This window comes from Megascapheus bottae, chromosome 25, assembly GCF_031878675.1.
Source record: "Megascapheus bottae isolate mThoBot1 chromosome 25, mThoBot2.hap1, whole genome shotgun sequence".
Lineage (NCBI taxonomy): Eukaryota > Metazoa > Chordata > Mammalia > Rodentia > Geomyidae > Megascapheus > Megascapheus bottae.
The window spans coordinates 32597-49641 of record NC_143533.1 but is presented as its reverse complement, the minus strand read 5'-3'; the positions used below and the strand labels follow the sequence as shown (position 1 = coordinate 49641).

General features: G+C 39.2%; 1 protein-coding gene across 1 annotated transcript in view; it reads right to left on the bottom strand.

The window, feature by feature from the left end:
• The window catches only part of Acsm3 (acyl-CoA synthetase medium chain family member 3), a 30347-nt gene extending 13813 nt beyond the window's left edge, over positions 1-16534 (bottom strand). The window contains exons 1-6 of the mRNA XM_090357809.1: positions 16454-16534; positions 8583-8853; positions 5311-5521; positions 2285-2492; positions 684-827; positions 348-504 (exon numbers count right to left, since the gene is read on the bottom strand). Coding sequence (XP_090213935.1) covers positions 348-504; positions 684-827; positions 2285-2492; positions 5311-5521; positions 8583-8783 — 921 coding nt within the window. The 5' untranslated portion in view covers positions 8784-8853; positions 16454-16534. The remainder of the gene's footprint in view (positions 1-347; positions 505-683; positions 828-2284; positions 2493-5310; positions 5522-8582; positions 8854-16453) is intronic.
• Between the last annotated feature and the right edge of the window lie 511 nt (positions 16535-17045).

Sequence of the window (17045 nt, the reverse complement as noted above, 5' to 3'; positions counted from 1 at the left end):
TTACAAGTTGTGAAATATCTAATTCAGGATGTCTCCTCTGATCTCCACCAGCTACCTCATTCACCAGTACTGTCAGTGACACCGCTATTGCATTTCTTTTTCCTTTTTTTTTTTTTTTTTAGTCCTAGGGCCTGAAGTCAGGGCCTGGGCACTGTCCTTGGACACAGACACATTTGCTCAAGGCTCTACAACTTGAGCCACAACACTTCTGGCTCTTTCTATGTATGTGATACCAAGGAATCAAATGCAGTTCTTTGTGCATGCTAGACGAGCACCCTACCACTAGGCCAAACTCCCGGCCACTGCTATTGCATTTCTAAATATGGATTCACTGTGTTCTTGCTTACTTGTAAGATGGTAGTTGACTCAAAACGGGGCAAATAGTGTGCGAATACACATGCTCCCTGGATCCATGGAGAAAAGACACTACTCCATGCAGACTTTGCCCAGCCTGTGTCAGAAGTATTCCACATCACATCTGAGGGTGTCAAATCCAGCCAGAACCTTGGGAAAGCAAATAACAGTCCCAGTATAGAAACTGGTTAAATTTGTAGGAAGTTGATATGCATAAGGCTACACGTAAATTCAAATGTACAAATTTATTCAATTGTAAAACAAAAAGTTAAATTGGTAAGAAAACAAATTTAAAAGGCCAGTTTTAAAAGACAGCTCTGTAAAATTACCTTCCATTTACAGATAATCCTAAACCAAAACTGCTGTGGGTATGTGCAATCATTTTAGGGAGTCCAGTTGTTCCACTGGTGAAGAAAATGGCCATTATTTCATTGTGTTTTGTTCTCACACAAGTGTGATTATCGCTGGCATGTCTGTAAAGGAAAATCTACAATGATTCTGCATTTTAAACACATAGCGTAGGCCACTGAGAAGCATTCAAGAAACCATCTACTTGGAATTTTTAAATTTTATGCAACAGTCCTCAGTTACTTGAATCCAAAGGTATAATTAATCTATCCCATTATCTCATTTAAATGTTTCTGAAAATGGCAGCTTCTGGAAAAATAATCAGTGGTATATAAAGGCTAGCTATAATAAAGTAGGTAGGAACAAGTCCCTAGTTACAAGCTGGCTCTCAAGCCCTTGAGGAAAAATTAGAAGCTCATTCTAGGAAGGGAATTTGCTGTCAGGCTAGTGGTAAAGTATAGGCAGTAACTGGAAAGAGTTTCAAATGAGTCCTTGAAGTACTCAGTAGGATTTGGAATTCAGTTTTATAATTTCACACACTTACATTAGATGCTATTTTTATTTCAACCGGGTAAAGTTCTGATGGTAATCACAGGATCTGATTGTGATCATTTTTTTTCCAGCTGATTACAATGATAATACCTTTGCGATTCTTAGATCCCTCTTAGATTCCTCTGTAGGAATGTAGGACTTAATGTCCTCAAATATTAGGTGCCTTCTTTAGAGGTTGCCTGTTTTGTTGAAGAGATCAGCCTCTTTTTAGGAGATACCCTATCTCTAATAACTGGTCAATGTTGATGTATACAGTACATAATCTTTTGATTTGGCCCAGAACTGCTTTGAGGATTGTTCAAATCAAATCCTAGAAGTTCCCATAGGTGTAGGCTAAGAGCTTTGTGAGGAATACATTCCCAAGTCCAATCTCATCTTCCTCCCCTTCTTTATAGAAGTTGATCCTAAGAGAACTGATTTTTTTTTACCAGTTTAGAACTCAGGGCATGAGCACTCTAGTCTTCGTGCATGCTACTCAAGCATTCTACCACCAGGCCAGACTCCTGGCTCAAGAGAACTCTTTAATATGTTTCTTTTACTTCCTCCCAGGAACTGTTTACTGGGTAGACCAAGATATAAAATCCACTCTCAACTTCTTCCTGCCTCAGAGCATAGCCCTATTAAAGCAGCAATAATAAACTGTTTTGGTCACTCCGTGGTTGAATATCTTTTTCTATCGCTTTTCTTTTCTTTTCTTTTCTTTTCTTTTCTTTTCTTTTCTTTTCTCTCCTTCCTTCCTTCCTTCCTTCCTTTTTTCCTTCCTTCCTTCCTTCTTTCCTCCCTTCCTTTCATTTGCCAGTTCTGGAGCTTGAACTCAGGGCCTGAGCACTGTCCTTGGGCTTTCTCAAGGCTACTGCCCTACCACTTGAGCTATAGCACCTCTTCTGGCTTTTTCTATGCATGTGGTACTGAGGAATTGAACCCAGGTCTTCCTGAATTCTAGGCAAGCACTCAACCAGCAGGCCAAACTTCTGGCCCCAGTCTATTACCTTTCTTTTAAGGAAGCTGTTCTGTAATTAAGCCTACTCACTTCATCATCTCCTTGAGGTTCCCCCACCCCTGTCTGGAGTGCTGAGACACCATTAACTTGCAGTGGAGATGTTCACATTTTGGTGCAACAGTATCTACTAATGGGGCTAAGACATCACTGGTAATAATGCACTTTGCTTTTGAAGATTGCAGCCTGTAGAGGATATCTTTCTCCGTCAGTTGAGTGGTTCCTGGGATTAAAATTGTTCCTAAAGGAGTTGAAAAGAAACAATGTTTGAAAATCAGGTTTTCTTTCTTAATAAGGACCCAGAAACACAACAAATCAGAGAAAGTCTGGATAAGTGGGATTGCATTAATCTGCAGACCTGTATGGCAAGAGACATAGCTAGCAAACTAACTAGAAAGCCTACAGAATGGGAGATCTTCACTAACCATACAACAGACAAAGGCCTCATATCTAAAATATACCAACAGCTCAAAAAATTGAATCACTCCCAAGCTAATCTCCAAAGAAATAACCATCCCATGAAAAGATGGGCCAAAGACTTAAAGAGAGTCAAAGAAGGAATGGGAATGGCCTATAGACACATGAATAAATGCTCAACATCTCTGGCAATAAAAGAAATGCAAATCAAAACAACTCTAAGATTCCACCTCACTCCAGTTAAAATGGCCAGGATCAAGGAATCTAATAACAACAGATGATGGCGGGGATGTGGCCAGGAGGGATCACTACTACACTGCTGGTGGGAGTGCAAACTCGTTTAACTACTATGGAAAGCAGTATGGCAGTTCCTCAAAAGACTAAAGATAGAACTCCCCTATGACCCAACAATTCCATTTCTTGGCATTTACCCAACCGTCCAGAAACAAGGACAGACTAAATCCACTAGCACAACAAGGTTCATTGCAGCACTATTTACCATAGCAAAGATGTGGAACCAACCCTGATGTCCCTCAGTTGATGAGTGGATCCACAAGATGTGGTATTTGTACACAATGGAATTCTATGCTGCTGTCAGAAAGAACAACATCGCCCCATTTGTTAGGAAATGGAAAGACTTAGAAAAAATAATGTAAGTGAAGTAAGCCAGACTCAAAGGAACTTAGGCTCAATGGTTTCCCTCATTTGTCACAATCAGTAGAAACCTTGGGCTCTCCTAGCAGAGATTTAGATACATAAGGCCATATAGGATGATGCTAAATGAAATGACCTCCAGGATATAGAAACAAAAGCCATATAATGAGTGATTGTTGTCCTTAATGTACTATGTTATCTCTCATCTCTTTTGCTGTCCCTTGGCTATCTCATATTGTTACAGTATTTCACCTTGTTATCTGATATATTTTATATATGCTTATTTGGTTATTTGAAATTGGATAAGGAAGGGAGGAAAACAACATGAGGGGTGCAGGGGGGAGGGAAATAGGGACCAAGACATGAGAAAGGGTATCAATGTATGTGAAGTAATGCACCTTCTATCTGGTGAATATAATATAACCCTTCTATTAATTAAATAAAAATATATTTTAAAAAGTCAGGTTTTCGTTATGTTATTTCAAATAGTGTAGATAGTGTACGTACTTTCTGTATTTTTCAGAATGGTGGAAGACATTTGTCTTCTCTGTTATTTTGGTTTTGTTGTTCAAGAGGTCTCAAAGTCTGAAATTCATTTTCCCTAACACGTAAAGATTATTCAATTGGATAATTATCCTGGATATGAAAGCCACTGGGCTTGAAGACTATTTTAATTAAAGAGTTAATTACAGTTAGGTGCTTGTGGCTCACACTTGAAATCCTAGCTATTCAAGAGGCTGAGATCTGAGTATCATGGTTCAAAGCCAGCCAAGGCAGGAAAGACTGTGAGACTCTTATCTCCAACAAACTACTTAGAGAAAGCTGGAAGTAGTGCTGTGGCCCAGGTGGCAAAGAACTAACCTTGAGTAAAATAGACTCAGAATTAGTGCCCAAGCCCTGAGTTCAAGCCCCAGGACTGGCATATGCACACATATTCTCTCTCTCTGTCTCTCTCTCTGTCTCTCTCTCTCTCTCTCTCTCTCTCTCTCTCTCTCTCTCTCTCTCTCTCTCTCTCTCTCTCTCTCTCTCTCTCTCCTGTCTCTCTGTCTCTCTCTGTCTCTCTCTCTGTCTCTCTCTCTGTCTCTGTCTCTCTCTCTCTCTCTCTCTCTCACACACACACACACACATTAATAATAATCACACAACATTTCGTAGGTATGTGAGTCTCAGAAACTATGTTAACTGTTTTTCACATTTTAACTCATTCAATCCACACCAGAAAAACTTACAAATATAAAATGTATGGGTAATTTGCCCAAGATTGCCTTATTAGCAAGTGGCATGTAGTGATTAAGTGCTGCAGCCTAACACAAAAGCTGGACGCTTACCAATTCAGTTCAGTGCCTCTTATACTGTACAACCAAAGTGTTGGCACATGTATGTGTGTTTTTTTGCCCACTCTTTCCTGGCTTGCAGTAGATTACACAGTAGTATTACAAAATAATAATAAACTTGGGTTTCCTCAAGTCAAATAGTTGTAAACCAGCTTTGACAAGCTACTTTACTTCTGTGACCCATTCTCTATCTGTAATGTAGGGGGGGCAATAATATTCCTATCCTTATAGGATTATTTAAGGATTAAATGAGTTAAAACATGTATAGAGTTTAACTAGAACTCAATAAATGTTAGCTATTGAGAAAACTATCTTTTTTTTCAAAAGGTGGTATTTTATTTAAGATTCTGTTCATCTGTGCACATGAAATAGACTAGATTAACACGTTTTCAATAGAGTTAATGATTATAATAAATTAATCATTGGTGCTTAAAATAATGATTTATGATGAGAGGACTATTTATTTGATAAATAATTTACTATTCCCACTCATTGGCTTTTTAGGAGCGTACATAGTGTTATAGCAGTGATAGATTTATAAGCAAACAGCATGCCAAACAGTTAAAATGGAAGTAGATATTGCTTTGTAGGGCTAAGGAAAAGGTCTTGCCCTGCGCTTAGTTTATGTATGATTGAATCACAAACATTACTAACCTGTTCGCAGACAGGACACATTTGCAAGCCACCATTCCGGGATCTTAGGCAGGACCACCATGACTCGATCTCCTCTTTGCAGGGAACAGGCTTCTGTAAGTATATTGGCAAATTTCCTTGACAAAGACCCCAATTCCTCAAAACTCCACCTCACCTCTTCTCCATTTCCACTTATCCACCAGAAGGCTGGATTGGAAGGCTTCTTTCCAGCCTGCAAAAAGGCAACCAAAATATGGACTTAGAGATGATTATACAGCCAAGGTTTATTGCAACTGACTTAACTGACTATATTTCCTGTAGAAAGCTTATAACTCATTAGGATTTACATGTAGTATTGAGAAATAAGTTTGAGAGCTTTATTTCTGGATGTTGGGAGGTACTGCCATTTCTTTTGGCTGGTGATATGTCCTGTTTATCTTGTTTTGATACTTATAGAAAGTTAGATTTATTTTTATTTTTATTTTTTGCCAGATCTGGGGCTTGAACTCAGGACCTGGGCACTGTCCTTGACACTTTTTGCTGAAGGCTAGCACTCTGCCACTTTAGTCACACAGTCACTTCTGGCTTTTTCTGTGTATGTGGTACCGAGGAATTGAATCCAGGACTTTGGGCATGTGAGGCAAGCACTTTACCACTAGACTATGCTCCTGGCCCTAGATTTCTTTCTTTTCTTTTTTTTTATTGTTGGGGTAATGTATAAACGGGATACAGTTATATCCACCAGGTAGTAGGTGGCATTACTTCTCACACATTGATACCCCTTCTCATGGTTTTTGTCCCCATTCCCCTCCCCCTTCCCACTTTGTTTCCCCCCTTTCCCTTTCCTATTTCAAATAAATAAATGTATATACAATATGCCCAGTAACAAAGTCAGATACTGTAACAATATGAGATTAACCAAAGGGCAAAAAAGAGAAGAGAAATAACAAAGTACATTAAGAACAGCATTCACACAAGATAAAGCTCTTGTTTTTATATCCTGGAGATCCTTTCATTTAGTCTCATCCTATATGGCCTATGTACCTAGGTTTTGCTAAGACTCTCTGCTAAGAGAGCCTTAGATGTGTACTAATTATTACAAATGAGGGAACCTCCATACTGCTTTCCATAGTGTTTGAATGAGTTTGCACTCCCACCAACAGTGTAGTAATGAGCCCTCCTGGCCACATCCCCACCAGCATTTGTTGTTATTAGATTTCTTGATCATGGCCATTCTGACTGGAGTGAGGTGGAATCTCAAAGTTGTTTTGACTTGCATTTCTTTTATGGCCAGAGATGTTGAACATTTCTTCATGGGACTTTAGGCCATTAATACCGGATCTTAGAGAAGTCTCTCTGTAAGTCTTTAGCCCATCTTTTAATGGGATAGTTGTTTCTTTGAAGATTTGTTTTGGACAGATTCAATTTTTTTAGCTGTAGATATATTTTAGCTATGAGGTCTTTGTCTGTTATATGCTAGTGAAGATCTTCTCCCCACTCTATGGGTTTTCTGTTTAACTTGCTAGCTAAGTTCTTTGCCATACAGAAGCTCTGCTGTTTAATGCAGTCCCATTTGTCCAAACATTATTTCGTTTTTTGTATTTCTGGATCTTTATTAAGAAAGCTTCCACCTGTGCCAAGGACACCTATTGTATCTCCTATTCCTAAAGTTTTCAATGTATCTGCTTTTACCTCGAGGTCTTTGATCTATTTGGAATTAATCCTGGTGCAGGGTGATATAGGAGGATCCAATTTAATTTTATATAGGTGCTTAACCAATTCTGCCAGCACCACTTGTTGAAGAGGTTGTCTTTCTTCCATTCTACTTTTTTAGCTCCCTTACCAAAGATGAGGTGGTTAATATCTGGGTCCTCAATTCTATTCCATTGGTCTTCAGGCCTGTTCTTGTGCCAGTACCAAGCTGTTTTGGTTACTATAGCTCTGTAATAGACTCTAAAGTTTGGTATTAATATTCTTCCAGCACTGTTATTTCTGCTTATGATTATTTTTGCTATACAGGGTCTTTTATTCCATATGAAATTTTGGATTGCTTCTTCTATTTCCTTAAAGAATGACACTGGGACATTGATGGGTATTGCATTGAATTTGTAGATCCTGGCCCTAGATTTCTTATTATTTTCTTTTTTTTTCTTTGCCAGTCCTGGGCTTGAGCTCAGGGCCTGAGCCCTATCCTTGGACTTTCTCAAGGCTAGAGCTCTACCACTTGAGCCTCAGCACCATTTCCAGCCTTTTTTCTATGTATGTGGTACCAACGAATCGAACCTAGGTCTTCGTGCATGCTAGGCACTCTACCACTAGGCCAAACTCCCGGCCTGCCCCTAGATTTCTTGTATTGCTTTGTTCTTTTAGTACCCATGCCTCATTTCCTACCTTGGTTTTGTTTTTGGTGCTGGTCTTGGGGTTTGTACTCAGAGCTTCAGTACTGTCCCTGTGCTTTTTTGCTCAGGGCTAGTGCTCTATCTCACAACTCAGTTTCTGGCTTCTTGATAAATTATTGGAAATAATAGTTTCTTGCCCTCACTGGCTTAGAGATGTGATCCTCAGATCTCACCTTCCTTTTTTTTTGCCAGTCCTGGGGCTTGAACTCAGGGCATGGGCACTGTCCTTGAGCTTTCTCAAGGCTAGTCCTCTACCACTTGAACAAAAGCACTGCTTCTGACTTTTTCTGAGCATATGGTACTGAGGAATCGAACACAGGGCTTTGTGCATGAGAATCAAGCATTCTACCACTAGGCCACACTCCAACCCCCAATCTCAGCTTCCTGAGTAGCTAGGATCATAGTTGTGATCCAGCAACGCCAGGCTTCCTGCTACATCAGCCATGCATCTCCATCATTCTTGGTTGGTTGCATGCAGTTGGGAATAATAAAACCTTTTCCCTTCCTGCCTATATCCTGCAGGGCATTCTCTTTTATCAGCCTACCTTCATTTAAACCTAACAGTTTTGACTCTTGGAATTGCTTTCCACTCCCTATTGTTTAAAATATAAACAAGTAAACAAAAATAAGTTTTGTTTGTAAAAGCAAGGAGTATACATTTATGTACCCCAGACTTTCTTAACCAAACACAAAACTACTGACATTGTGGGAGCTTTTCATTACATAATGTTATTTTTTTTTAGCAACATCCTTAGCCTTTACCTTAGATTCCAGTAGCACCCAACCACCTCAATTGTTTACACACTCACGGAAAAAGTGTTTGCTAAATATAAAGTATTGCTAAATATTCTCAGGAGGGAAACTGTGATTGACTGTCTCTATCTTGCCCCATACCTTTTCTATATTGGTCCACTGGTCCAGGACATCTTTAGCAAAGTTGAAGTATTCTGGAATCTCTAATTTGAAGTCCTGTTTCATGGACTCATAGTCAGAGAAATTTTGAGGGGTTATTCTTGTATAGTCTTTATGCAAGCACCTTATGGATCCAGGAATTGCTAGGCGCTGAAAACACTTGACACGAAGTAATATCTCCATGACAAAAGCTAACACCAGTTACTCTCACTGAATATTTTAACACTCAGGATTTCCACTGAAACGAATCCATCTGAAAGAGAACCAAAAGGTCATATATTTGTTTCTGTCCCCAAAGTTGCCATAACCCAAACAGCCAAATTTTATTATTATCAATCTTCAATGTCACTGTACTATTTATGAGCACTCTTAGTGTTCTAAATACTATGCTTAGTGTTTTACATACTCTTTGTTGTTACATTCTCAGAGTAATCCTGCAAAGTGGTTTTCTCCTTCCCTCCTTCCTTCCTTCCTTCTTTCTTTCTTTTGGAAAATGACTAGTAGTAAGAGATATTAGTTGGATTTCAACTCAGAGGTCTGAATCTAATTCTCTTGACTTAAGTGCAGTACAGTGTTTCTAAAGATAAAGAGATGGGTTGGGTGTGATGATCCTACTGTAATCCTATAATCCTACTGTAATCTCAAAGATGGAAAGGGTAATGACCTCATCTCAGAAGTCTTGCTGTTGCTTATGTGGTAGAGAGATGCCCTTGAGCAAAAACATTTAGGGACAGGACCCAAGCCCTGAGTTCAAGCACCACTTCTGATGCTCTCTTTTTCTCTTTCTTCTTCTCTCTCCCTTTCCCCTCCCTCCTTTCTTTTCTCCCTCTCTCCCTTCCTCCCTCCCCCCCCCCCTCTCTCTCTCTCTCTCTCTCACACACACACACACACACACACACCCCTCATCTCATCTCAGTCAATGAGCTGGGAATTGTGGTGTGAACAGGAAGCTGCAGATAAAAGGATCACAAACGGGGGTCTACAGTGATGGTCTGAGGTTTACCCTGGGGAAAAAATCATACCCTACTTGAAAAATAACTAAATCAGAGGAGGGTTGGGGTTAAAGAATCATAGTACAGGAGATTTAAAAAAAAAGAGGCTGCTACAGTGCCCGCTTAGCAAATATGAGGCTCTGAATTAAAGTTCCACCAAAGGAAAAAAAAATCAGAGTCATCGACTTTATCTCTTTTGCAAATGGCTAAAGCTTTCTGATCTAATATATTTCACATTTAGATTTCAAAAGTAGTGTGGAAATGCTAAGAGGATCTTTTCACAGTGAATAATCTACAGATGAAGCAACTGGTGATCACCCAATGCCAATTAGGTATGAAAGTTTATAAGAGTTTGTAGCCTGCTTAGTTTGTAGGCTGTAGTTCCCATGTTCCCAATAGAAACCCACACTGCAACCAAGTCCAGACTTGTAGGTGTAATATAGGACTTTAATCTTCAGGGCTTTTGTGTGCAAGGCCCCCCTTGGTCACCTAGCCCTCCCTGCTTCTGTGGGAAATCATTTGATCAAAATATCATTTACTTGGTTGAGGCTAATAAAATACAGTTTATGAGCATTTAAGGGTCTCCTCTATATAGTTGTAATAATTTTCCTACAATGAAACAGAAACTACTCTCAAAATCATTAAATTATATTTTTAACTACAATTTGAGTTGTGTGGCATATAAGACAGACTAGCTATGAGGAAACATTTCTTTATTGATGAAATGGTCAAACAGTGCATAATATCAGATATCAGCGAAGTTTTATCCTAAATAACCTGGGGTTTGGGTACCATGATTTTGTATTGAATACATTTGGGAATCTAGATAATTGTTCAGACCCTCCCATTTATTTATTTATTTATTTATTTATTCATTTATTTATTTATTTATTTATTTATTTATTGGGTCATGGACCTTGAACTCTGGGCCTGGGTGCTGTCCCTGAGCTCTTCAGCCCAGAAGTGGTATTGTGGCTCAAGTGGTAGATGCCTAGCCTTGAGAAAGCCCAAGGGCAGGACTTAAGCCCTGAACTCAAGGCCCAGGACTGGCCAAAAAAAAAGAGAGAGAGAGTTGTTGAATGAACAAGAACACTTTCTTTTTTCAGATAGCAGAACTTTATACAATAGCTTATTTCCATAACTCAGGATTATAGATTGAAGAGTGGCTCTGCTTTAACCAGCATTATGTATCTACCTGCACTGTTTGCATGTGGCAATTCGTTTAAGTTAGCTTATATATGATTTCAATTAAAATTAACATTTTATTGATTACATTAGCTTTAGTTATTTGGTGTCCATCCTGGGGCCCGAACTCAGAGCCTGAATACTGTCCTTGAGCTTTATTATTATTATTATTATTATTATTATTATTATTATTATTTTCTCAATGTTAGTGCTGTACCACTTGAGCCACTTCTGAGGTTTTGGTGCTTAATTGGAGATGAGAGTCTAAATGACTTTGTTGGCCTCACTGGCTTCAAATCATGATCCTCAGATTTCAGCCTCCTGAGCAGCTAGGATTGCAGGCGTGAACCACCCACTCCTGGTACAATAGCAACATTGTAAGTGCTTAAATACCCTCTGTGTTCCATGGCTACTATGAATTCGACATAAAACATAGTCCCAGAAAATTCTTTTGGACAATGCTGTTCTATATTGGTAATAACTTACAACTGAACTCATTTGAATCATTAGAACAAAGGAAAATTAAGGGAGTGAATTTTCTAAGATGAGATTTTCTTTTTCCCCAAAAGTTTAGTAAAGTGTTATCTATCACAGTTGTGTTGTCCAAAGGTTGTGAGAGGAAAAGTGTTAACAGGAAATTCAGGCTATAAGGAGACAAGTCTACAATTTAGAACAGAAAGAAAATAACTGTGAGGCCAGTTCCCCTGGTATTAAATTCTCACATCTTCAAATGTCATTCTGTTTGTCCTTAAGGAGCTGGTAGAACAAGAACTAAAAGGCTCTACTCCTTGCCAGCAAGTTTTACAGCCCATTTGGCCACAATCTGTCCTAACAGGATTAGCATCAGGTTTCTTTCAACTTTGACTTTGTTTTTATTTCTGACAGTGCTAGAAGGTTTGAAGAAATAATCAACACTTTCCTCAAATATAAACTTGTCTCTGTTTCTAACATCTTCAAACTATGTTTAAAAAAAAGAAGTACACATAAAAATCTGCTGCCCATTTCCAGTCTTGAAGCTTCCCCACTCTCACATCCCAAGAAACCATTATTCTCTCTATGCCTTTATTTTCCCCCTCAAGGATGGCACTCTACCATTTGAGCCACAGCTCCACTTCTGACTTTTTTGTGCTTAATTGGAGATTAAGAGTCTCATGGACTTTCTTGCCAGGACTGGCTTTGAATCATAATCCTCAGATCTTAGCCTACTGACTAGCTAGGATTATAAGCATGAGCCAGCAGTGCCTGGCTCTCTGGACCTTTTTAGTTATTTTATATGCATTCAGACAAATGTGATAATAAATTTTTATTTCTGTAATACTTTTATGCCACAAGTAGCTTATAATACATAGTATTCTGCCTACTAAAAACTTTTTAGCAATGTGTATTTGGAGATCTTGTTATAGTAGGACATTGAGTTCTTCATTCTGGTTTTGTTGTGTGTATGCTTGGGGTTTTTAATTTTTGGCAGTGCTGGTGTTTTAACCTCAGGGCTTTGCATTTACCTAATAGGTACTCTACCACTTGAACCACACCTCTAGTCCTTTTTGTTATTATATTTTTGAATAGGATCTTGAATTTATGTCCAAGCTGACTTAGAGAGTAATTCTCCTATGTGCTTCTTGGGTAGCTGGGAGCAGGCTCACTTTTCTCAGCTTTTATTGAAATGAGATCTGGTGAATTTTTCTTTTGGGGGCCTGGGCTGCGTCAAACTAGCATCCTCCCAAGGAGCTAGGATTTTAGTCAACGAGGCCAGTTTTTCTTTAAGCTGCACTGCATTCTAATGAACAGCGTCAATACAATTTTTTCTTTTCATTTTTTTCTCTTGGCCAGTCTTGGGGCTTGAACTGAGGGCCTGGGCACTGTACTTGAGCTTTCTTTGCTTAAGGCTAGTGCTCTACCATTTGAGTCACAGCACTACTTCTGGCTTTTTCTGTGAATGTGGTACCAAGGAATCAAACCCAGGGCTTCATGCATGCTAGGCAAGTACTCTACCCTAAGCCACCACACTCCTAGCCTCAACATAATTTTTTTTTTGCCAGTCCTGGGCTTGAGCTCAGGACCTGAGCACTGTCCTTGGACTTTCTCAAGGCTAGAGCTCTACCACTTGAGCCTCAGCACCACTTCTAGCTTTTTTTTTATATGTATGTGGTACCAAGGAATCGAACCCGGGTCTTCGCTCATGCTAGGCAAGCACTTTAACCACTAGGCCAGACTCCCGGCCCTCAACATAATTTTTTTTTTTTTTTGGCCCCCTTCTCTTTCTGGCCCCGCTCGCTCCGGCCCGGCTCGCTCCGGCCCCGCTCGCTCCGGCCTCAACATAATTTTTTTAACCCAGTTTCTAATCGACAATTATTTAAACTGTATCATTTGACCATTTAGATAAAAGCTTGAAAGTATTTTTTTAGAAAAGAAATGCCCTGATTCTTTTCCTCAGTACAAATATTATATTGAAATCGGTAAGAAATAGAATAGACGTTTTCTTAACGTAAGAGGCAGTAATCTGATCTGGTTAGTGCAAATACTCTGGGATACTGTACTTTATTCTTTGTACGTTAGTACGATTGCTTTTTTATTCAACAAATATTGATTTAGTGGTAACCATGAGATGTTTCAAACAGAAAAACTATGGGAAAACTAATTAGACATGATTCTCTCTGTGGTCATAGAAATAAACAGATTAACAAGGCCAAAAAAGTGTTAACACACACACACACACGCACACACACACACACACACATACACACAAAGCAAAGAATATAACAATAAAATGGGAATGGGAGGTTATTTTCAGTTTCTCTGTTTCTCCAGGGATATAACATTTTTTTCTGAGATCTGGCATGTGGCTGCACTGATTTATTATTATTTCTACTTAATTGTAAAGGAAACATATACACAGAGATAGAAAACACATATTCAAATTGAAAAATGAACTTGCTTATTCAGATATTTGTTGAGCACTTACTATATAGGATAGACCTATAATAAATGTTGAAAATTCAGCTGTGAACAACACATAAGCTTATAAACTATAAAACACATGTAAATGTTTTCACTGGGGATAAGTACACTGTACCCAACTTGGTGATATTGTGTAGAATCAGAGTTTAATATGATTTCATCCTTATCCTTCACACACATTCAAAGTAAACACCAAAAAGAAAGCTGACTGGTTATTAAAATGAACTTAATTTTATTTTGTTTTACCAAAGAGAAAATATTAGCCTCTCCCTAATCAAAACCACAATATTGTTTTCCCCCAATGAAGTCTTTTCAATGCTATTAGCATTTTACAACTCCTATTTTCCAGAGTTTATAAAATTGTTCATAGATGAACAAAGATAAAATCTAACCAGAGTAAGTCTAGATTTTGGATTTTGTTGTTGTTTTATCCTGGGGCTTGAACTCTGGCCTGGGCACTGTCTTGAGCTTTTTGCTCAAAGCTAGACACTGTACATTGACCACAGCACACTTCCAGCCTTTTCTGGGTATGTGGTTCAGAGGAATCGAACCCAGCTCATGCATGCTAGGAAAGCCCCTACAACTAGGCCAGCACTGCTGACTCCTTGAGCAGTTTTTCTTAGAAATGTTTCCTGAGTAATATTTCTGGCTCTGGCAGTAAGAAATTTAGTCTGAGGCAAGTCGCTCATAGCTTGTAATCCGAGCTACTCGGAGGCTGAGATCTGAGGATCATGTTAAAAGCCAGTCCAAGCATGAAATCCTGAGACTCTTATCTCCAATGAACCACTAGAAAAGCGCATTGTCCCTGAGCTCTTCAGCTCAAGATTACTCCCCTACCCTTTGAGCCACAGTGCCGCTTTTCTAGTGGTTCATTGGAGATAAGAGTCTCAGGATTTTCATGCTTGGACTGGCTTTTAACCATGATCCTCAGATCTCAGCCTCCCGAGTAGCTCGGATTACAAGCATGAGCGACCTGCATCTGACTAAATTTTTATACTGAGAGACAGAAATATTACTAAGGAAAACATTTCTAAGAAAAAGCCATGGGTCAGAGTGTGGCCTAGTTGTAGGGGGCTTTCCCAGCATGCATGAAGCCCTGGGTTGGATTCCTCAGCAACACATACACAGAAAAGGCTGGAAGTGATGCTGTGGCTCAAATGGTACAGTGTTAGCTTTGGACAGCAAAAAGCTCAAGCACAGTGCCCAGGCCCTGAGTTTAAGACCCAGGACTGGCAAAAGAAGAAGAAAGGAGGAAGAAGAGAAGAAGGAAGAGGAGGAGAAGGAAGAGGAGGAGGAGGAAGAGGAGGAGGAGGAGGAGGAGGAGGAGGAGGAGGAGGAGGAGGAGGAGGAGGAGGCAGAGGCAGCAAGTAAGCAAGCCACTGGCCAACTAGGTGGTTTCACTTGAAACACAAACTAAATGTGCATTAGACCATCAGTGCCAAAGACACTCACTCTCCCATATTTCTATAAACCCCTTTTCCCTAAGTAGTTATAGTAATAACAGAGAGTTGGTATGGGTAGCTTCAAAGCAGAGTAAATTGCCTACTGCTTTTCCCAAACCCAACCCAACACGACCCTTATACAACTTTTTTTTCCTTATACAACTTTTATAAATAGCCTTTGTCACCTAATGCAGAAAACTATTGCCTCCACTATTTTTTCTTAGATTTTTGCACCTGTTAGTTTTCCAAAGCTTTCTAGGACTAGTATGCATACTTTCTAGATAATGAGGAAGATTTGATTTCCACCTGCCACTGAGCAGGTAGGATTTCCACCTGCCACTGAGCAGGTAGGAGCTAAGCAGTCAGTGCAGTAGAAAACTTAGCTGCTACTCAGACTCCCTTAATTTTTCTAAAACATTTTATCTAGTAAACATATGCATTAAGATTCATTATACTTTCGGAAAAAAAGATCCATTATACTCATAAACTGACATGTTGAAACCCCTGTTTAGAAAGTATTTAAAGCTAATAAAAATACACCAAATCAAAATTGTTAAAAAGTAAATGCATGCACATACTTCAGTATCAGGTGATAGCAAAAAACTTAATATGAGAACTAAACTTGTATTTTTAGTTCTGTTGGGTATGCTTCTTACTTATCACTTATTAGTGCTAGATCACATAACAATTGAGAAAATCTGAAATATCTTGGCTGCCCATAATTTCAATGAGAAACAGTGAGAATGTGTGTGTGTGTGTGTGTGTGTGTGTGTGTGTGTGTGTGTGTGTGTGTTCCAGTCTTGAGGCTTGAACTTAGAGCCTGGGCACTGTCCCTGAACTGTTTTTGCTCAAGACTAGAGCTCTACCATTTGAGGCACAGCTCCACTTCCAGCTTTTTATTTTTATTTTTTGGTCCCTAATTAAAAACAAGAGTCTCACAGTTTTTCCTGCCTAAGCTGAATCACTATCCTCAGATCTCTACCTTCTGAGTAGTTAAAATCATAAGCAGCATGAGCCACTTGCTCATCCCTGGCTATGAGAGCATTTTGTTCAAATTTATTTTCAGTTAGCATACATTAATAGCATGAGAGAATTTCACTGTGATAATTCCAAAGATGCATAGTGTACTTTGAACAAGTTCACCTGTACATTATATTCACATAGCAATTCCCCTGTCATTTGTTAGCTCTGCTTGCTTGTTAACTTTCAAGAACAACAACAAAAAAGTTGTACCAGTGCAGCAAATCTTAGACAGGAAAGAAAATGAGATACTCACTAAAGTTACAGCTTCTGACAAGTAGAGATGATGGCAGACCTGTGTCCTTTGAATAGTCCAGGAACTTGATTTCTGACTTCTACTTTAGTCTTACTAAGCAATCCAAAGTAGTCTGACAGTAGGAGAGCAAGTGCCTTTTCTTCATTGGTGGAGTTATTCTAGAGGGTGGAGTTAGAACTCTGGGCCAAGTTTACATAATCATTACCAATCCTTACAGGTAACAACTGGACTTTGAAAGTGTTTTTACCTCAAGCTTTTAGCAGGCTAGGGATGCAAATTTTTTATATGATAGAAAATGTCCAAAGCGTTCCTGAAATGATTAGCAGAAGAATAAGCAGAGGAAGTCCTCAAAAGGAGGAAAGGAGAAATGGAAGAAGGCATAAAAGTGTTTGTTTCCTATCTTGGGGCTTGAACTCCGGTCCTGGGCACTGTCTTAACCTTTTTGCTCAAGGCTAGCACTCTAACACTTGAACCACTGGTCCACTTTCAGACTTTCTAGTAATTAATTGGTAACAGACTTTACTGCCTGATTGGCTTTGAACTGCGTTCCTAGGATTTCAGCCTCCTGAGAAGCTAGAATTACAGGCATGAG